Source organism: Oryzias latipes, chromosome 4 (genome assembly GCF_053564925.1).
Source record: "Oryzias latipes strain Hd-rR chromosome 4, Olatipes_Hd-rR_3.1".
NCBI classification, from domain to species: domain Eukaryota; kingdom Metazoa; phylum Chordata; class Actinopteri; order Beloniformes; family Adrianichthyidae; genus Oryzias; species Oryzias latipes.
Window position 1 is genome coordinate 11,288,809 of NC_136240.1, and position 23,049 is coordinate 11,311,857.

Genomic DNA, 23,049 nt, shown 5'->3' on the forward strand with positions numbered 1-23,049 from the left:
TTTTCTTTTAATCTTATTTCAAGTGTCCTTGGGCAAGACACTTCACCCTCCTTGCCTCCAGTGTGGCTCCACTGGTGTGTGAATGCGCATGAATGATCCTGGTGATGGTCAGAGGGGCTGTAGGCGCGAACTGGCAGCCACGCCTCTGTCAGTCTGCCCCAGGGCAGCTGTGGCTACAACCGTAGCTTACCATCACCAAGTATGAATGAGGAGTGAATGAATGATGGACACAATGTAAGCGCTTTGGGTGTCTTGAAAAGCGCAGATAAATCCAATCCATTATTATTATTATTATTATTATTTTGTAATATCCATTATTTTAAAACATTAAATAATTCTGGATTGTAGAAAAGTTCAGGGGTTTCTTTCTTAATAAATACAATTTTCATCAAAAAAAAAATCACAGAGTTTAAGATTTCTTTTTCCTCCTTTTCCTTTTTTTTTACCTCAGGAGTGCATTTGCTTCCCCAGCAGACTTTAAGCATTGGACAATAACTAAGTATTACTATGTACGTACTATTATATTCCAGTCTTTCCTCTTGGATAACAAAAATTTAAAAAATCTCAACTCTAAAGTTACATAAGTCAAAATAATAAATCACCAACAATCAGGGTTGGGATCAACTTTAAAAATCTTCCTGAAAAGCTTCCATAATGAACACTATGATATTTAGTAGAAATCCAAAGGAATTGCTGGAAAAAAAACACAATTTATAAATAAACATTTTTGAAATGGAATGTTTGGGTGGATTTCTCCTTAAAATATAAAAAGTCTGTGGACAGCATCCCAAAACGAGAAAAAGGAGAGAATAAAAAACACTAAAAGCACCAAATGCATTAAATGTTGCAAGATTTGCATCTAACCCTGCATGCATTTTTATTTTATTTTTAAACAAATGTGAGCGCCTGTGGTAAATTGAGGCAATATCTTCCATCTTTTCAGGACCAAATGTGATGTAAATTAATTTTTGAAGCATGATACACATTAATAACAGGAAATCGGTACAGGTAATAGCTTGGCTAACTGCCAAGCAGAGACAGTAACAAACAGAGGATCCTTTGCCTCTGTGATGGGTTTCCTAGTACTAAAAACACAACAATTCTATTGCTGCATGTAAAGGTGCTCAGAAAAAGCCCAGACTCAGGTGAAAAGGAAACTTGGACACAGCAGATCAGCAGCATGCTGTTCAGATGAGAAGCGGGGCTTGCTGGGATTGGGGTAGTGCTTACTGAAGTGATTTTGCCATCCTTCCTGAGCATGTCAAAAGGCTTCAATCGACCTGAGAAAGCAGAGCTGGCTGACCCTGCACACTCTCCCTGCCCGCCTCTTCTTCAAGTGGTGTATGTGTGTCTGATTTGTTGTAGAATGTGAATGTGTGCATTAAGTACAGGTGCATATATTGTGCTTTCTTTTTTTTTACACTGCATGAATGTTCATACTATTAAATGCATGTGTGTGTGACAGGCTCGCCTGACGAAGGAGCACCGCTGGGGGAGCACCCTGCTTTCCAGACATCAGTCACTGGAGGAAGAGTTTGAGCGTGCCAAGGCCGCCGTTGAGGTAAGACGAGTGCAGCTTCGTAAGAAGCCCCCCACATCTGCAGCCTGTCAAACGATGCCCATCTCCACTGCTGATTTCTAATGAGACTTGACAAGAAAGGCCAAGAAGGATTTCAGTCTCCAACAGGTGAAGTTTGCATTAACCATTAAATGTCCTTGTTGAGAATAACTTCTGTAAATATCAGAGTGGTCATTAATGATAATGACACAATTTAGTAACTTTTTCTGACCTTAAATCAGTTTAAACAAGAAGGAACCAATAAAGATTCATCTTTCATGAAATGTAAAAGCAATCTTTAAAAATTGTAATAATAAGAAATAGATTTTTTGCAGCGGATGAAACCCGGTTTTGTAAAAGCAGTTCATTGTCAGCTCAGTCGGCCTTTTTTGTCATTTTGTTCAGATTCTGTCTTTCAGTTTGCTTTGATGCTACAGAATAAATGACACCTTGCACCACAGACTTTCAGAAAATATGCAACAAGCTGAATGGCCAATGCTGTTTGAGAAAATAACGGGGCTTTTTTCTGTGGTTCCACATAAACTTATGAACTGATATTATCTAATCATGAATACTTTGTCATTGTCACATTTAGGGGAGACCAGGGTTGCTTGTCACAGTTGAACTTCTATGGGGACAACCAACCGCACACCCTGTGGGATCAGTATTCCTGATGGTTTTTACTTCTTGTTACAATGACTTCTAAAAGTTAAATAAATATATATCTAAAGCCAAGACCTCAAGCTTTCATTTAATGTAGAAGTTACTGATGAAAGACTTTTTAAAGATGAGCAATGCTAAGAAAATCTTGTGACAATCAATGCCAGTCTCCCCTACAACAAAATTTGTTCTCAGGTCAGTGAATCATTCATGAAAAAAAGAAAGAAAAAAGTAGATCATTTGCAGTTAATAAATAAAAATTGCATCACTTGGTTTGATTTACAGGTAAGAAATAAAAGTGCTTCTAAAATTGGTCCAGGTTATTTTACTGCCAAACAGCAGCCAGCAAAAAGAAGAAAAAAGACCTAAGGCAATTCTTTGTGTCTGGATGTGGGAGTGAACTGACAGTAAGCAGTATTTAAGATCCATACTGAGATGAGACTATAGACGTGGACGCTGAGGGTCAAGGAAAGGTTCAATGCCTGTGTAGGTGAGCTTCCTACTGAGCTGAAAAACAGATTTACTTCATTAGCTCTCTTGAGGGAACAATAAATCTTATTCCTCTTCCTGGTTAAAGCCCGCATTTTGTTTTTTTCAAAATCTGGTCATCTATTTAAAAAATGTTTTACACCTTAATTTTTGGGGGGCATTCTGTGAGGAATGTTCTCCTGGATTTGTTTCCATCAGTTTTGTTTCTTGGTTTTGTTATGTTCAGTTCCGAGTTGTTCCCCAGTCAGACGTTAATGATCACCCACACCGGCTTTAGTGTATTCAAGTGTCTGGTTTTCAGTTCTTCATGGTCAGGTCATCTGCTCTGCTTTGTCACCTTGTCAGTTCTTCATAGGTTTTGTCATGTTTACATTTATTATGCTACATTTACACCCGACATGTGCCGAGTGTTCGAGAACGCACATTCTTGAATGTGTGTTTAGCCCATGGTGTTCACACTGGAAAAGCAGGGTAGGGCTTCTTCTTTTTCTTCAGTTTACTAGAGCTTGTGTGCCACCTGCAGTTGGAAGAGGCCTTGTGCAAAATGTCTAAGGGATGAAATCTCGTGAATCTCACCCCAGATCTATTCTTTCACAGCTCTATTCTGATATGCAAAAGATTTGGTGTCGTAATTCCGGCCGGTCAAAAACCGCAATTATTAATTTCTTTTCCTTGATCAAGTTTCAAAAAGTTGGCATTTCAATAAATTAAAGTGGACTACATTCATACGTCACTATCAAATCAGAGTCTCTGATTGGTCAAATTTGACCTAGTTTGACTTTCAACAAGATATTAATAGCCGTACATTTTGTACGTAGAGGTTGAAAATAGTCTTGGAAACTTGCACAGAGATGCGTTCTGAGTTTTAAACGCGGATGCCCAAAAAGTGCATATACATAGACTTTTCATTGGAATTGGTCACTTGAACACGCGTTATTGAGCAGTGTGAACGTAGCTGTAAATGTTTAGGCTTCTGCCAGAGAGCCTGCTGCATAATGGGTCCTACTTAACCACCAGTTTGACAGATTCTCAGTCTTCAGCTTCGCTCGACCTCATTCTCCCCTCCTTTTTTTTTTATAACAGGCAATTATTATTTGAGGTTTCTTTTTGTCTTTTTCACCAACAAAAACCATTGTGTATTTCATTCCAAGCATTCTCTGTGCTAAATTACATTTGCCACATACACACACTCAAGTTCATGAGGTGGTTGACTCAGAAAAGAAATCTACTCTGGACTCCTAACAATAGGAGAGTAAATGGGTAAGAGATTTTACAGACATGTCAGAATATCACAAAGAGGAACAGTAAAGTTATGGTAACTAGAGTATTTTATCCGTGTTGACCCACTAACTGTGACATGTGTGTTTAGTCAACCATAATCTGGACCAGGGAAATATTTCTGGAAAGGCAGAAGCCTGGGATCCAGCTTTTGTTCCCCTTTGAGCTATGAGGGCTTTCATTGCCTTTACTCTTCAATGTCATTGTTCAATTATTGACCCAATGATGAAATGCATTTTTAAAAAGAGTGATTTTCCAGCAAACCTTTAATGAGTTTTCCCCTCTTACAAAATAGGGCCAGTTACTTTATTTGTTGGGGATTTTAAAGCATGTTTTCGGCTTTATGATTTTCACATTTTTTAGCTGTTTCCATTACACAAAACTTTATTGTAATTCTAGTAATGTCGAAAAAACACAATTTTGCAAATACATTGTTTTTAAATGAAATCATAGTTTTGCAAATAAACAAACCAGCTCAAGCGATAAGTCATTCAAAACATGGTGTCGGATGTAAACAATACATTGATTGACAGCAGATACATTCAAATTCATGGCACAGAACTAGCATTAATCAAAGGAGATGTCTGCATCTTGTTCAGGCCATGGAGCGGCGAACTCCTCCCACGTGAGAGCGGCCAAGGATTAAAGATTTTGGGAAATGATGGTTGGTGATTTTACAGAGGAGCTGTTGATCCAACAATTCTGCATGACACACTCAACTTTTCATGAGCTGTGTGATGCTGTGGGATCTCTGGTGATGCCCGCTCTGCGGCACCCAAGGCAGCCAGTTCCTACCAAGAATCACATTGCCATCTGTTTGTTGGTCGCGTGACTCATTTAATTTAAAAGAAGTGTTTCCATTGCAGTTTTGAGAAATATGTCAATTTCTATAAGACTCAAAAACTGCCTTTTCCAAGTGCAAAAACTTGTTTTCAATAAATGCGATTTTTTTCTAAATCGTCATGTTTGCATTAGGCCAATTTATTATCGCAACTCTAATTTTCACAATTTAATGGAAACAGCTTCTGTTGACATCCTTGTTGTAAGTTACGAAAGAACAAGATGTGGGGGAAAAAAAGAGGATAATGTGAGAATTTTTAGAAAAAGGACAGCTTCAAATGATCAGACAATGCAAACCTAAGTATTTTGTGGCTTAATTAAGGTGTTTACTGTAAATACCTCCACTTCAAATGCAACTTCAAGGCGTTTTGAGGAATGTGGGGTGAGGGCATCCTGCAGCCTCTATCTGGCAGACTCTCAGCTTTAAGTCCATGAGTGACGAAGTAACTACTTTTTTTTTTCCTTTGGAGTGGGCAAATAGGGGCTTCATGGATGTAGTGAACCAGGACATGAAGGTGCAGAGGAAAGGCTTAGATGACCCCTTAAGACAACAGCAGAGACGAAGACGAAGATCAGAAGAGGTAGAGAAACTTGAGCAAATTGATGCCTGGTGCTGGAACAGTGAATGTCTTGTAAATGACAGCTCTTGGAATCTCTCTGATTTTTATGCTTTAACAAAGGGAGGGGAAAAAAAACTCCCCAACATGGAAGAATAAGAATATCAGCAGGCAAAAACGGGGAGCTCAGCTTTTAATTTCTTTACAAGGTGGCTGATAAAGAGATACTTCGGGCAGACAGTGCTCTTTTTCTTTATTAAATAGAAGCTGCAGGGAACAATTCTTAAGTCATATAAGCAGTGAAAATCCCCCGTGGGGGTGATAAAAAAAGATATGAAGATGACTTTGAAGCTTTTTGTTTTATTGAAATAAGAGCTTAAAAGCATTATCTTAGTGAATATTGTCTGATCATTAGTAGTGTAGTTGGAGATCAGAGGAATTATGCTTGAGTACAAACTAAAATTAAAGCTTTGTGATCAAATGGTCAGTAGTCCACTGCACAGGGAAGCCCATAAAATTACATATTTACTTCATTGTGCTATCCTAGACACTTTACCATTGGGAGTTGGGTCATCTAGACCCACTAGACAGTGCGCTGAACCTTTTTCCTTCAATGATTTGTGATCTTCACTGGTGTCCATGGTTTACATGAAATCTTTCCACCTTTATCCACCTTTGTCATGGTAGGGAGAACATGTTAATGTAAGGGTGGGGTCATCTAAGATAGCACAAGGGTTATGCTCCTATGGGAGATTCCATCTGAACATCCCATTTACAATGAACTTTTTCTCATTAACCTTTAGTGAAAATAGAAAGGAACACTGGCAATGATGATAAATAGAAACTAGTTGAAATGAAATGATCATGGATTTAAAACAAAATTTCAACTTTAGTACTTCAAAGCAGAATTCAACACCAATTAGAATTCAGTTTAGCATTTGCTTTATTTTAGCCCATGCATATTACAAAAGTATTAGAAATGATTCAAAGCACCAGTACCAGTCACAGTCTTACTATAGTAGGTAACCATAGTCTGTAAAAATGCATTTGTAGCACTTTGTCCAGCAGAATGTCTTTTACTCCTCTCTGAGTGACAGTATCGGGGCTCCAGCTTTCTATTTTTGTCCTGCTGACCAGCGGGCGGCCCATTAACATTAAAAGACCTGGCTAGCCTCGCTGTGGAAATGAGATTTGTCTTTTTTTCTCTTCGCTGTCTCACCTGAGATAAGAAATCTGTAAAATGTAAGTCCCTCAGTGTAAAGCAGATAAGCTAATAGGTAACATCCGTTCATGTCTCGACATGATCCTCATGTGAATAGTGATGGAGCAAATGTTGAGATATTTAAGTATTACCTAAAATAAAAATCATAAAGAATGATAAGTTAATCTTACAATGCCTTCACAGCTAATTGTTCAGTTTATTAAATAAACACAACTGTAGGTTTGAAATCCGTGTATATAAATGTATGGTGGTCCTGAAGAGCAAAAACACATTGAAGATCTCAAAAGCAATAAAAAGAGCAAAGCAAAATTCCAGAAACCAAATCAATTTGAGGGAAAAAAAAAATATATATATATATCAAACTAAAATGAATTGAATTTTTCTGAGATCAAAATGAAATGTTAAAAAATGAAGCACAAGAAGAAAATGTGAAAGGTAGGTACTATGGAACATCGCTGATTCGATGGTGACGTTTATCCATCATTTTAACCCAAATTTCTTTGGCTACTGTATATGGCAATCCTGGAAATCCTCCATACTAATTGTAAAACGTTTATATACTAAAAGTATGCAGATATTGAAGAGGCATTTGAAAAACTCAAACATTATCAACCAAGTAGTGATGTCCCATCAGACTTAATTTTTCCAATGGCTTTGTTTCTTTATTTTTAACATTTAATTTGGATTTGTTGAAATTACTTTAGTTTTCCGAAACACTTAATTCTTATTTGGTTTCATCTTTTTGGAATTGTGATTTGGTTTCGGAAACTTTGTTTTCAATTTTAAAATGTAATGTTTTATCATTATTTGTTTCGCTTTTTTAATTGTTGTTTTGATCTTTAATGTGATTTTGCGTTGAGGGATTTGTTGGTGTGATTTGTACTTCAGGCTAGCTTATAAAATCAGACCCCAAAGTTAATTTTTCATATTGAGAGAAAACTCTCTTCAAAATAGATGAATGTTTGCAGAGGGGATCCTGCTGATGAGATTTACAGCATGTTACTTTTTCCCCCTCAGATAAAGCATTGCCTCTGTTCTCTGTTAACGGACTATTGTAGTAATTCTCTCTCTCTCCTGTTATCAGTGATTTGACTGAAATAATTCTGTGTTTTCTCCATATTTGGATTGTTGTTTTGTCGTGTTTGAATGTTTTTAAGATAATTTGAAATCACTTTATCTCTGCTGAAGTACTGTCTGCACAACAAATCCATTTTTCCTAAATGCAAATATGTAAAGTGAAAATATAAATCTGTCAGTTGTTGCTCCACATATCAGGCATTTTTTAATTGTTTTCAACATTCAGAACTAATCAAGAGAACAAGAAGAGGTCGCCTTCATAATTAACTGAGGAATTTACTCCACACTGAACTGTGCTAATTCCGAATTTAGCCAACACATCAACCATGGCAGGCTTCCCCTTCAAAAGATTGTCAGTGTACATGCATTCATTTTATATGTATTATAGAGATGGTTTTAAGGGGGCCTAATATAGAAAGTCTTACAGTCACATCAGTGGAAAACATACAAATAAAGTGTATATAATTAACAGAGATTATGCCCTTTCTAATGATGATACCAGTGTTTGTTTGGGGGGGGGGGGCACAAACAACACCGACTGACAGTCTCAATTCTCACAAGTTTCTTTTTCGCCTTAAAGAAACGGTGAAAAGTGACATATTTTGGTTACAAATCGACACTTTTTGAACAAAAACTTCATAAAAACGATTACTTGAACGACCAGACTAAGCACCTTAGAGGAGCAACCAACTGGCGAAGAATGCTGGGTCTGGATCTCCTTATGAAGGCAGTTGAGTTGAGGAGTTGAGTGTTCACAGCTGGTGATGATCGGGGAGTAGAGCAGAAAGGGGAGGGGGAGGAGAGACTGCCAGAGGCACCATGACAACAAAATTGCCAATCTGATTATAGTTTAAAGAAGTGGTGTCAAATATGCGGCCTGTGGGCCGTATCCGGCCCGCCAGCTGGTTTAATCCGACCCACTCATGAAGAGTAAAAAATTAAAGGATTTTTTTTTTTTTTTAAAAAGCACATTTCTAGTCCATTCCTGTGGCGAGTTAAGATTTTTTAAAGAAATAAACGAAGAGCGCAACTCCGCCACTAGGGGAAGCAAAGGAAAAGCAAAACAGGTGAAACAGCACATCTCTGCACGTGCCAAGGCGAAAGCTAAAAGCTCTGCGTCTGGATAAGACGATGAAGCTGTTATTTTGCTTTTATGTCCTGGTCCGGCCCACTTGGGATCAGACGGGTTGAATGTGGCCCCCGAACCAAAATAAGTTTGACACCCCTGGTCTAAAGGGTGCATGATTTCTCTGAAGTGACTTCAAAAGTTGAGGGTAAAGCAACAACCAAATCTACCTCAGTTGTTTTGGAAGAAGACAGTTCTTTGTCTCACAGCAGCTCAAATCCAAATCGTGGTCTACCGTCAGAATTTCTCCTCTCTGCTCCATTATGGGCTCGGGTTTCATCAAATTCAACACTATTAAGAACCATGAATAACTTTTAAATGAAAATATTTGCATACTGTTCAATATTCATTTTCAAACAACATGTCGCTGTGTTGTGGGATTAGAGGCAAATGAGTTGCACACTAAATGAGGGTTTTTCCTGCAAATATTTGACTGTAAGACAGCAATGATGAAACCATGTCATGGTGCAAACCGAGGCCTGCAGCACTCCAAGAAATAATAGAAATCATTATAGCAATATTACATAAATGACAGAAATGGCTGTGTTTTGAAAAGCACTCTCATGAGCACCACAATGAAGATTAAACACAGCTTGGAAGAAATAACGTGCTGAGATATAATTTTGCTGAAGGCTGACGTTGTTTACACGTATTAAAATGTGATAGAAAATGTAGTTTTCTGTATTTTTAACATGTGCTAGTGACATTTTTCTGACAACGAAGGACATGTATTAGGAAAATTAAGCCAGTTATTCAAATCATTGGGAATCGGGACAGAAGGAAATATGCCAAAAGAAAAAAAAGTGTATCTGTTACTTAGAAAATAAACTGAGCAGCCAACAGCTCTCCTTGCACTGTTTCATGCTTTATCCACTTGCAAGGAAATTTGCTAAGCTGGGATCTGGTTGAAAACCAGTACAGCTATCTGGCTGTACAGATAGCTCCAATACTGGTCGCCATTTTTGTTGCATCTGGAATGTTAGGTTTGGGTTGTGAGGGGGTGAAAACTAGGAGGAGAGCGTGACCTGAGTGGGAATTAAATGTTATTGCCATTCAATTATTTTGATGGCATTCATCCAAAAGCCAGCTGTACATCATGTTGAGTGAATGTATATTTACAGTATAACTAAAAGTTCCAATTTTTCCATGTAAACAACAACAATAAATTTAGGTTTTCCCTCCTTGTTCCTGCACCTTCAGCAAGAGGCGTTAGTTAACACACTCCCTCAGGCCTTTTGAGTGATGGTCAGCTGTCTGCAATTACCTGCTGCCTCACACCAGTGAAGGCCACAGCATGACCTTGGTGTCAATCAAAAGGCTCATCTCATGTGAACATATGAAGACCTTTGACACCAACATGCATCGTTACACAGATCCATACCTACACCTTTGACTTGTGTCTACTGCGCCGCTGAGGTCACACCAACACAGAGCCAACACGAACCAATGGCAGAGATTCTGCTCTGTTTGCCATTATTCTGCTCCCTTTGCTTGCCTTTGACAGAAATACAGCCAAGAATTATGGATTCAGTCGAATAAAAAAGGAAAGTTAGAGGCAACGGATGCAAGTTTTACAGTCAAGACATGACATGCACTGGTGGTGACAGTGCATGATCAGAGGGCATTGAGCAAAAACAAAATTACACTTTTTTGAATTGGATTTAGCTAAAACTTATCAACTCTGCACATGTCAGATACTGGTGGTGCAGTAGACAGCTCAATCATAGCTGACGGGAAGGGAGGCCGGGCTTGTAGAAGAAATTAACTTAAACCTGGAAAATAAACTAAGGGAACAATAAAAGAGTGACAAAACAAGTGATCTTACAAGGAGGGACTGAGAACCCATTATATTTATACTGAGGACAGTGAGCAGAAAAGAAAACAGCTGTGGATATTTTGCTTAATTCTTGTGTAGCTCTGACACAGGGAAAAAACAAAATAGACCATGATTAAAAGAAATAAATATTACAGATAAAAAAGCTAACGAAACAAAACACATTTTTCTATTAATTTCAAATCCACTTCATTGTGTTAGCTATGAGCCATTAACCAGTTCGGCAGGAAAAATTCATAATTGACCATCGATCTATCAACTTCCAACAATGTACATATATCCCACAGTTGTAATGTGGACATACATTTGAAAAAGAATTGTATTTAGATGCAGAAAAGAAATGTGCCTTCAGAAATCCATCTTCAACATTAAGGGAATTTTTATTTTGATCATTTTTTAATAGGTGAAAAAGGAATTCTATTCTTTAAAAATTAAGATTTCCAGGACTTCCCCTTCCTTCGCCCACAAGTGGCCGGGATAGGCTCTGGCAGCCCCGTGACCCCGAAAGGGAAAAACGGAATGGAAAATGAATGAATGAAAGAAAAAATTCAGATTTAAAGTTTGGTGTTAACTGATATCTCATCTTTTTATCCATTTGAATGGGTAGAAATGCAAACTGACCAAACAAGGCTTTGAATAAGCTCTAAATTGAAGAGGAACATCAAGATTAAATGGTATAACATGAGATAAATGATACGGTCCAACTTCAGTTATAGTTAAATCCCCTCATAGGGCTTTTTCAGCGCTGTAGCTTCATTTCGCTGTGAAAGAAGCTTAACGGTGCTGTAAAAGCCAAAACGAGCAGAGATTAAACCCTGCTTACGGTAATTCTTTCTGTGTCACCAAAATTTGGTGTGGGTTTCATGTTTCAGTCTTCCTTAAAATAAAATAACAGTGAGAACAGAATTTTATTTGAATAACAATTTAAACGGCAAAAAAATCCATGAAACTTAGATTCTAAGAAAAAAAAAGTTTCGCATTTATTTTTTTAATTTCAGGAGTAAAAGGTTTAGCAAAACAATGAAAATGGATTAAATGCTTATGAAGTTAGAGATCAAGAAGGCACAGAATTAGGATAAATTATATAGCAAAAAACCTCTATAGCTAAAAAAAACAAGATTTAATGTAATTTGTTGGCAAAATTTCCATTTCTAGTTGTTCTCAAATAATAGAAACATATTTCTTTACTAGAAAATGCAAAAAAGGACCTTAAAAATTAAAATATATTGTCAAAATTCCTCTAAATTGAATCATTATGTTTTCTAATTCATTTTAATGTAGAAAAATTCACATAAGATCTATCTATCTATCTATCTATATATAGATATATCTATCTATATATAGATATATCTATCTATATATCTATATATCTATCTATAGATATATAGATAGATATATATGTATATATAGATAGATATATATGTATATATAGATATATATATATATATATATAGATATATATATCTATATATATATAGATATATATATATAGATATATATATATATATATATATATATAGATATATATATATATATATAGATATATATATATATATATATATATATATATATATATATATATATATATATATATATATATATATATATATATAGATATATAGATATATATATAGATATATAGATATATATATATATATATAGATATATATATATATATAGATATATATATATATATATATATATATATATATACACACACACACACACACACTTTTAGGGAATATGCAAACTGCTACTTTGACTTTAAACTGCTTCTTTCACTTGATCTTGCTGTACATTTAATTAGACACATTTCCTCCAATCATTCTTCTGCCTTCAGGCTTGCCTGGAACATTATCAACTCAATGAACAAAATCTGCATTCACCCCTAAATAAAAAGCCATTCCAGGTGATTTACACACCTTTTTTGATGAGATTGTAGGGTGGATCAAGCTCATGTTTTGCTTTTTGAGGCTCTCCTGCTATTTTTGGGAACTGCTTTGGAAAAATGAATCTGCATTGATTTTACATGAAATTGTTCTGAGATGCTGAAAGCCTTTTGCTTTTTTGAAACTCTTGCATCATTTACTGGGAATCTGTTTGGTTTTATTGAGACTAAGGATTCAAACCACATTACAAAGCTTCCTTTTATTAAACCCCACGATATAAAATCTTCAGTTGTGATAGAAACTAACTGAATAAATAAGCAGTTTTGCTTTTCTGTCATATGAAAATTGAAAACGTGGCATATAAATCTGACAGTTGACCTGCAACAACCTTTGAGTAATCACTCAGTTAAATAAAGGCAAACAACTAGAAATATAAATGTCAAACTGAGATATTACTCCTGTAGTTTGGCATCGTCTCCTGTGCAGTGACAATTTTGGATAACTTGTTAAATTTCCAATTTTGATGAACATTCATACATTTTGTTTTGATTTTTTGTTTCTCATCATGTAGGATTCAATTTTTAGGAAATGAGTTCACTCGTTCTTTTAGGTGGATTCATCAATAGATTTTCATCATTTTGTTCCTCCAAATTCTGTTTTGCTTTTTTACTGTCAATGTGATGAGTCAGCAGGAGTGTGGCTTCTGCTGCACGATACAATGAACCTGATGGATGTGACATTTCCAACAAGAAGGTGGTGAGAAATGTAAGAAGAGCAGTCGTTCTGCAGCACACTAATCACTCCTCCCCTCCTGTCATCCTCCACTCTTTGTATGTTTATCCACCCCTACCCCCCCCTCCTTGATCTGTCTCCCCTCTCTCCAATGTTGCGCTCCACGTCTGCAGTCGGATACCGAGTTCTGGGATAAGATGCAGGCGGAGTGGGAAGAGCTGGCGCGACGAAACTGGCTGACAGAAAACGAGCAGGCACAGATCCCTTCCTCCGTATCTCCACACGAGAAGGTTACTGGCTTTTAAAGGTTACACTCAGCATGAACACACGGACTCCAACGCTGAAAAATACTCTATTCAAAACCTCTGGTGTAAACACAGACACACATCCTAAGGCAGCTCTTAATTAAATCCAAAATATTATTTAAAAAAGGGACAAGTGACTATATTAAGTGTCTCGTGCACTCTAACAAATAAGAATCATATATTAAAGAATATCAATGCAAATCAGACTTTTTTTTCAGTTGTTTTTGTCTTTGGTTTGAATTTTTCTTTTTTTGTATCACAGAATCGGTTTCAAGTGTTTTATTGCTTAAAGTGACAAGCCTCAGTCACAACTTCTCTTACAGGTGGTTACGGGCTGTTCGTGGGTAAAAAATGGGCAAACCTGAACAGAGTATGCTGGTGGCCTGCACAAAATTTTAAGATCATAGACCGCTCAGTGAGTCTGTAGAGTGGCAATATTCATGCACATTTTTTTCAACAGGGATGCTGAGAGGGACATGTCACAGTGAACACTTAAAGGCATTTGACGTTCAAGAAGGTGCATTTGGCCCATGATGTTCTCACTGGACAAGCAGGGAGGACCTTCTTCTCCTTATTCTAATGTTTACTAGCGCAAGTCTGTCACCTACAGTTGGAAGGCGCTTTGTAGAAATTGTGGAAGCGGTGCAAATCTCTGAATTTGGGCACGATTGCAGTACTTGCAATGGCAAATACGGATTACTGTCATGTCAGGAGACATGGTTTATCTTTGTTTGAAAAACAAATGTAGATGTGGCGGCCGTGGTGCAGCGGTAGGGCGGTCGACCCATGATTGTAATATCGCAGGTTAGATTCCCGCCTTGCACGCCCATGAGTGGAAGTGTCCTTGGGCAAGACACTGAACCCCACCTTGCCTCTGGTGGGAGGTTGGCGCCAGTGTTCGGCAGCGGAGCCGCCATCAGTGTGTGAATGTGTGTGTGCATGGGTGAATGGGATTGTGACTGTAAAGCGCTTTGGGCCTTCGAAAGAGGGTAGAAACGCTATATAAGTATACGCCATTTACCATTTACCATGTAATCAGGCTGTCTGGGTTAACCAGATAAACCAGTTATGCTCCGAGTCACTACCAAATCAGAGTTAAAGTTTGACCCAGTTTAGCTGGTAACGCGTGTTCAATGTCCACACGTTTTGTATTTGGAACCCGAGAATGGTCGTAAAAACTTGCATAGAACACGAGTGTTTTGAGACTAAAACACTCGTTTTGACGCTCATAGAAGTGGCTGCTTGAATACGTGTTGTAGAGGGCGGTGTGTATGTATCTTCAGAAAACACACAGGGGTAAGTAAGGGTGAAGTAGGTGAGACCCAGGCACATCATATGGATTTTTTTTTTTTTAAACCCACCCCCAATTCTGGTCAAGGTGCTCGTTAGTGCTGTTCACGTTACACTTACCACACGCCACACGATAATAGTTTGTTCCATTTTCATGAGCCCCTGAAGTGAGCGTGCGAGCTTCAGGAACTGAAAGACACACCTGGGCTCTCCCTAAGATGCATCAGCTCCTCTGTTTGAGCCTCCACAGACCCGGATAACCAAAAAACCTGCAATACCCAGAAGGGTCAATTCCCATATGGGTGCTTGTGATTAAGGCTTTAGTTTGGGTCACAACCAACTCTAAAGCTGGAACAGCTTCAAAACAAAGCGAGCAGAATCTGACATGCAAGTATTGTGTTCAGCAAGATAAGAAAAGTTTGATGGTAGATCACAAGGTATCTGGGAAGATGAGACTAAATTTAGAAATCACTGAAATATATCACATTAGTGTAGGAGGAATCTTCCTTTTTTTTTACTCAACTTAAACTAACTTAAATGAAGTCACTAAAAACTGACTTCATTTAACTTTAGCATTTGTGAATTATTTTTGTATTAATTTAGAATGATTATGTGTTTTTGTTTCAAATGACTGAATACAAGCTACTATTCGAATAACCACGACAGTAAAAGATGGTTAACTAAAGAGCGGACTCTTCCTTCAGACCAATCATGCAGGTACATTCCTTTTGACTTCCTGATTGATGCCACCTGTCAAAGAAAAATATATTTTAAAGTCACAAAGTCCAAAAGCATGAAACACACCAGGGTAATTTGAGTTTTTGAAAAGGTTAAATTTAACATTTGGAGAGAACAAACGAACCCCAAGGAGCTTGGTCCAGCTTTAATGTCATGCAAAAAGGATCAATTGCTGCTGCTGAAGCTTTGGTTCAAAATACATCAGTGCAGGCAGGTTATGCTGTGAATGATGAGCAGAATGTTCATCGCCCTTGTTCTTCATTTAACTCAACTTTATTATCTTTTTTCCTCCAACAGGGTTACTACTTCCACACAGATAATCCCTATAAAGATTTTCCTAATGCATTTGAGGAGGGACTGAAGAAGTCTCGAGAGGGAGACCTGCCAAATGCTGTGCTTTTGTTGGAAGCGGCCGTCTTGCAGGACCCAAACGACTCAGAGGTGAACTCGTTTGATGCGTGCACATTTTATATGTCTGTGTAATTTCCTTATTTAAACATGAAGACTATCATATTTGCAGAGGCTCAGCCTGGGTCCATGTGCAGCATGGGTTACCAATAAAACCGCTGCACAGACCCACGCAGCTGCACAGTCTCATCTGGGTTTTCAGCGCACAACTAACTCTAAATCCAGCGCCACTCATTCGACCTCACGCTGTGCAAAGCTACAGACCACGGGCCGCGAAGCTGATTCAGCAGGCAGCAGCCACAGGCTTGACGCTGATTGCCTGTTAGAGGACAGGGATCCCCCCCCCCATTCTAAAAATCGTTGTTTCCTGTAAAATACTGAACTTGCCATTGATGAGAATTTCCATTTGCCCATCAAGTTAAATAATGGTTCATTCCACTTGTTCTGTCTCCTTTTATTATCCTCCCAATTTCAAAAGCTGTGACCTCTGCCCGAGCCGAAGAGCAAAGCCTTCATACGAAGTGCTTTCAAAATCCCCTGAAATATACAGAAATGTGCCAGATATTCTGAGGAGAGGATTATCCCATGGTGTATGGAACTAATACGATTCCAGAATTCCTTCCAGGGTGCTTAGTGGCTTATTGGACCAGTGTGAATCATTCAGAAAATAATTTTGTCCTTCATTTGAAAGAGTCAAACAAAACAGCCTCAACCCAGATTAGCCTTTAAAGAGATAACTAAATGTGCCCTTTCAGTTAGGATTCAGAGAGTAGTGATGTGTTATCAAAGTTTTCCGGTTAGCTGGGATGCTTTTGTGACCGTTCTTTTTATGAAAGGAGCCATCCTCATTGAACTAAAGTGCAGTGACTCACAGCTGTTGCTATTGTGGGTCAGTGACAAGACATCCTACATTTATTATTACATGCTGGAATAAAGGTTAAAGAAGATTCTGAAAAGCATTAAATAGATAACATGTAGATAACAAAGCATTTTTGCTTTGTAATACACAGAAATAGATGTCACAGTAATAGGATTACAAAATATTAGGGAAAAAAAGGCTTTAGCCAACTACCATTTCATTAATCTATTATGACAACAATAATCAATTTACGCTGTTAGTTGAAGTTGCAGACAACTGCAATTACAGTTGGAAGCGGGCTGTCTGCAGGTGAAAAATGGGCATATTGGTGTAGGGCCGCAGATGGCCTTTACAAAATTTTAAGATCATGGACCACCCGGTGAGCCCGTATCATATTAGAATCTTACAAGCACTTGTGTCTCACATGCACACTGTGCATACAATATTGCACATGGTCAGTCACGAGCCAATGCACACACATTACTAATGACTGGAGTGCTGCGTAAAGGGTGCCATGCGCCAGCTTTCCCTGTACGCCATTAGTGCGTGTAAATTACTTAATTCTTACAGATGTTTCACGATATGTTTACTGCATGCACGACAATCCTACGTTCCATTTTCTGGAGGTGGAAGCACAAGCCTTAAGGGAACTCCAAGACACTCTTGCACGCCTCATGATGCAGACCCCCCTCTACACAATCTAATAACACGGACAACCCAAAAGCCTTCCACGCCCATATGGGGGTTGACCCAAACGGATGCATGTGACTTTGATGGTTTGTTCAATGGTTTGTTTTTCATCATAATATTTGAATTTCTTTGACTTCCTTTTTTTACAAAACTGATTTGTTTTGTGTAGGGATGTAAAAGATCGAGATGTATCGAAAATTTATCTATTACTTAGAGTAACAGCAGTATCGGTTCAAAACCACAATTACCAACAAAGTTTTGTTGTAAAAAGGTATCAAATCAATTGGGAGATAAACAGTTTCTGGCAAACTTTGTCAGTGCCTCTTGTGCTCTCTACTGCTTTAGACGTTTATGTACATGTGATGCAAACAAATAAACGTTTAATCACAAGCTAGCTTCTACCAAGTCTGGTCATTTACAAGTGGCTGAAAGGGAACCAAACCACAGCGAGGCATAGTGTTATGCACACTAAACATATCATAGCCTTTACTTTATTTTTTACAGCAATGAAACCATACCCGAATAAATTAATATGTCACTTTTTTAACCACATAACAGTCTAAAAAGACCCAGAATGCCAGCTTTTTATGTTTAAAGCTGTTATGTTAAAAGCTACGTTAACAGCTACGCCCTTGGCAACACAGGTTGAAGAGGCCACCTCCAAGGAAAGGTCTATGTCAGTGCTTCTCAATTATTTTTTGCAAGGTCCCCCCTAGGACAAAGAAAATGTTTCGCGACCCACCTAACCCCCACACATACACTCGCTGCGGTGACAATAAATTAGCTTAGTATCCATTAAAATTGTGTAAGTATACCTAAAATCGTATCTTTTAACATTAGCAAAATAAAAAAGCAAAATGAATCCACTTTCAACATATGTTACCTTTATTTTGCCACAAAGAAACCCTGTTAAAGTCTAAAACAGAAAAATAACCTGAAATAAAAAATCTGCCATTCCTTATTTAAACTAGAAACATTTTTTACCAACTGAACCATTTGATGCTGAGAATAGTAATTCAATCAATAAATAATATTATATGTAAATTGATCTGAAACATTAACCCAGCAGCACCAATATATTTAACGTTTTTAGTCTGAAGAAATAGGTAAAAAACATTGTGCTGATTTTGTTTTTCTAAATGATGGATTGTTTATTTATGATCTCATAAAGTGCAGCTGTTTTCCTGCATTACCTGCTGTCTGTATGTCAAATACTGACACCAACTAAACGACCGGCAGGCAAAGAATACATTTATGGAAAATAAGGACACGTCATAAAAACTCTACAAATAGTTAATAAAGAATGACATTAGCATGAGCTGAGTAATGTAAAGGCACAGGGTTATCCTGGTGTTGCGCAATAGAGGCTGCACTGCCTGAGCCCACTACCCCTCCCCTTTCCTTCTATGGCTCGCGTGTGAGACAGGAGCAGCTGCAGGGATGGAAATTCACAGGTTTATGTTATAAACTCTGTGATATAACAGATAAAAAGAAACCAATAGTGGAGCAAATTATTTTCCAAGCACTGCCCCCGCCACCCCCCATTACAATTGCGCCTCGGGCAATTGACCGTATTACCTGTGCCTAAAACCGCTACTACTACCCTGGCATCGGGGCGCGCCCCACTATTTGAGAAGCACTGGTCAATGTAAACACGTGTAAACATGCGTTTCGGGCTTCCGTGTTCACACGCAGTCCCGCAAGTTTTTCGGGCTCTACATGCAAAATGCACGGCCAGTGAACCCTCATTGACTCCTAAACCAGACGTGCCAATGAAAATTGATCATGGAGGAGAAAAAATAAAAATAAAAACTTTCTGCCCGCACAGAATTATTTGTCACCAAATCTTAGAATTAGAATAGACCTGCGAAAGAAAAAACCTAGAGAAAGATTAGCACCACTTTGACATTTTGTACCAAACTTCTTCCAACTGTGGGTGGTGGACATGTATTAGTAAACATTTGAAAAGGAAAAATTATAAAAAGCTTTTCCCTGCTTGTCCGGCATGAACACCATGGGCTAGACGTGCATTCAAGAACCTGCGTTAAGTGCACTCTTTAACATGTGACCTGTGTCCTAAGCTAAAGACATTTTGTTTTGTTGCTTAAAATAACAAGTATTTACATTTGTAGTTTTAAACGACAAAGGAATACATCTAAATTGCATCATTTTGACGGAAGGTAAAAGAATTGGACTGTATTGTATTGTCACAAAGTTAGTTGAATCTTTAACATGTCGAATTGTGTACATTGTACTGTGTATCAAATTATCCATCCATCCATCCATCTTCCTCCATCTATCCTGGACCGGGTCGCGGGGGCAGCAGTCTAAGCAGAGATGCCCAGACTTCCCTCGCCCCAGCCACTTCCTCCAGCTCCTCTGGGGGAACCCCGAGAGGCGTTCGCAGACCAGCCTAGAGACGTAGTCTCTCCAGCGTGTCCTGGGTCTTCCCCGGGGCCTCCGCCCAGTGGGACATGCCCGGAACACCTCTCCAGGGAGGCGTCCAGGAGGCATCCGGACTAGATGCCCAAGCCACCTCAACTGGCTCCTTTCGATGTGGAGGAGAAGCAACTCTACTCCAAGCTCTCCGCGGGTGGCCGAGCTTCTCACCCTATCTCTAAGGGAGCGCCCAGCCACCCTACGGAGGAAGCTCATTTCAGCCGCTTGTATTCAGGACCTCGTTCTTTCAGTCATGACCCAGAGCTCATGACCATAGGTGAGTATTGGAACGAAGATCGACCGGTAAATTGAGAGCTTTGCTTTTCGGCTCACCACAACGGACCGATACAGTGACCGCATAACTACGGACGCCGCTCCGATCCGCCTGTCAATCTCACGCTCCGGTCTTCCCTCACTCGTGAACAAGACCCCCAGATATTTAAACTCCTCCACCTGGGGTAAGGATACTCCACCCACCGAGAGATGGCAAGCTACCTTTCTCCGGTCAAGAACCATGGCCTCGGATTTCGCGGTGCTCACCCTCATCCCAGCCGCTTCACACTCGGCCGCAAACCGCCCCAATGCATGCTGGAGGTCCTGGCTCGATGAAGCCAACAGGACAACATCATCTGCAAAAAGCAGAGAGGAAATCCTGTGGTCCCCAAACCAGATCCCCTCCGGCCCCTGGCTGCGCCTAGAAATTCTGTCCATAAAAACAATTAACAGAACCGGTGATAAAGGGCAGCCCTGCCGGAGTCCAACATGGACCGGGAACAGGTCTGACTTACTGCCGGCTATGCGAACCAAGCTCTTACTCTGGTCATACAGAGACCGGACAGCCCTTAGTAAGGCTCCCCGGACCCCATACTCCCAGAGCACCCCCCACAGGATGCCACGGGGGTCGCGGTCGAATGCCTTCTCCAAATCCACAAAACACATATGGACTGAATGAGCGAACTCCCACAATCCCTCCAGCACCCTAGATAGGGTGAAGAGCTGGTCCACTGTTCCACGACCAGGACAGAAACCGCACTGTTGTTCCTGAATCCGAGGTTCGACTATCGGACGGACTCTCCTCTCCAGTACCCTGGCATAGACTTTCCCAGGGAGGCTGAGGAGTGTAATTCCCCTGTTGGAACACACCCTCCGGTCCCCCTTCTTAAAGAGGGGAACCACCACCCCTGTCTGCCAGTCCAGTGGTACAGTTCCCGACTGCCATGCGATGCTGCAGTGTATCAAATCATATAAAAGGGAAAGCTACAATACTAGGGCTGCACGATATGAGGAAAACTTGCGATATGCGATATTAGTGATCAATATTGCGACAACGATATAACTTGCAGTGTATGAACAAATAGCAAAACAACCAAAAACATCCTTCCCATTTCATTGCAACAGTTTAAAAGGTATACAACAACATCTAACATTAAAGAGCTCCATCCGATTGGTCAACAACGTGAAGGCGTCAATCTGTTTGGTCAAATGCATAAACGGATATATTTGATTTGTTAAATGCTTCAAGCTGCCATAAGATTGTTTTAGCACATTTAGGGTTACCAGTTATTGCAATTTTCACAATCTTTGGCAATATGCATATTGCACAGCTTGATATCGCGATAAAGATAAATTTGCGATTTATTGTGCAGGCCTATACATAATCATAGTTATGTGAGTTTTATCCAGCTTTTTGAGTAAAATGCTGGAATCCAGAATGCCTCCTTAACAAACCCCCAGAGCTCAACTTGTCCAGCTAAGCTAAGCGAAGATGGAAACTGAAACTCCTGGACCCAGAAGGGACAAAATGGGGTTCAAAACAAGCAAATAGCCAAAAGAAGTGCAGTACAGACAGTACAAGTGCAAAGAAAAGAGCAAAGACAAAATGTACAGTTTTTGTCCAGCTGAGTGCTCATGATGCACTTGCTTGTCAGTTTCACAACACCTGCCACATGGAAATAGGAATGTAATAAGACCACCTATTGAGGGACAATTGGACTCTTCCACAAGAGCATATTCTGAGAATGCAGTCGTTAAAAAACAATGGGTTTCAAGATAGTTATTATTTTAATAAAATGTACAGAAATTGTGTCAACTGTCAAAAACATACAATTAATCAAATTAATTTTGAAACCTTAAGTAAGTAAGTTACTCAGTGTTATGTGCTAAATGTATGTTTTGTATTTGCAGCTCTTCCTTTGTTTTCTAAGCATAAAAAAATTTTGAATTTAGCTCATGGTAAATTGCCTGGTTTATTTGTGTTTTTTTTCTTCCACCTGAAGGCTTGGCAAGTGTTGGGAACCACACAAGCTGAAAATGAGAATGAGCAAGCAGCCATCGTGTCCCTCCAAAGGTAAGGCTATGGTTCAAAATATTAGTTCAGGTCCAGGTGATCTAGCTGCTTGGTAAAACATGGTTACTATAGGTTGCATGGCGTTATGATACTGGCTTGTATTTTAAAGACAAACTAAATTTAAATCAGAAAAGAGCCAAGTTCTAATCAGACTCCTCAACAAGAGTTCGCTCACTTTCATTCATTAAACTACTGAAGCCATCTAATGCGATTTTGTTTTTTGGCTTGTGAATTGAAGGCACAAAAAACAAACTATTCCTCCATTTGCTTTCAAATCTGTTCTAATAAAAAACGACATAAATGGCAAGCATCAGTTTTTTCTCAGTTTTTTAACGCATTAGTAAAATAAATGAAACCACAAAGCTTTAAAAAAGAAAAGCATAAAAAATGATTCTGAGAGAAAACTTCCTCCGGCTGTGTGAGTCAGCATATGATTCTGCTCTTAATGGACACATCTCTGTACAGCAGACGCCCATCTGCTTTCTCTGAAGAAAATTATTTTGGATTTTAGTGTTGTAGAGAATATCACGTTCCCAAAGATATAGGTTTATGACATCTTCGTAAAATCAAGAAGTGATTTTAGTGTTACAGAAAACGGAACACTTCACAGAAAAAGAAACATGCTGGTCTCAGATTAGGAGGGCTTTAAGGAAATCTGTGAATAAGCAACAGCAAATCCCGATGAAACACGCCGTTTCTGGCTTTTTTCCC

The 23,049-nt window shown here is 38.9% G+C and overlaps 1 protein-coding gene across 3 annotated transcripts in view; it reads left to right on the top strand.

Annotated features, from left to right (window-relative positions):
* The window catches only part of pex5la (peroxisomal biogenesis factor 5-like a), a 94,942-nt gene that overhangs the window by 61,942 nt on the left and 9,951 nt on the right, over positions 1 to 23,049 (top strand). For all 3 annotated transcript variants that reach the window (XM_023954138.2, XM_023954139.2, XM_023954140.2), the window contains 4 exons: positions 1,466 to 1,561; positions 13,436 to 13,552; positions 15,893 to 16,036; positions 22,268 to 22,338. In XM_023954138.2, coding sequence (XP_023809906.1) covers positions 1,466 to 1,561; positions 13,436 to 13,552; positions 15,893 to 16,036; positions 22,268 to 22,338 — 428 coding nt within the window. The remainder of the gene's footprint in view (positions 1 to 1,465; positions 1,562 to 13,435; positions 13,553 to 15,892; positions 16,037 to 22,267; positions 22,339 to 23,049) is intronic.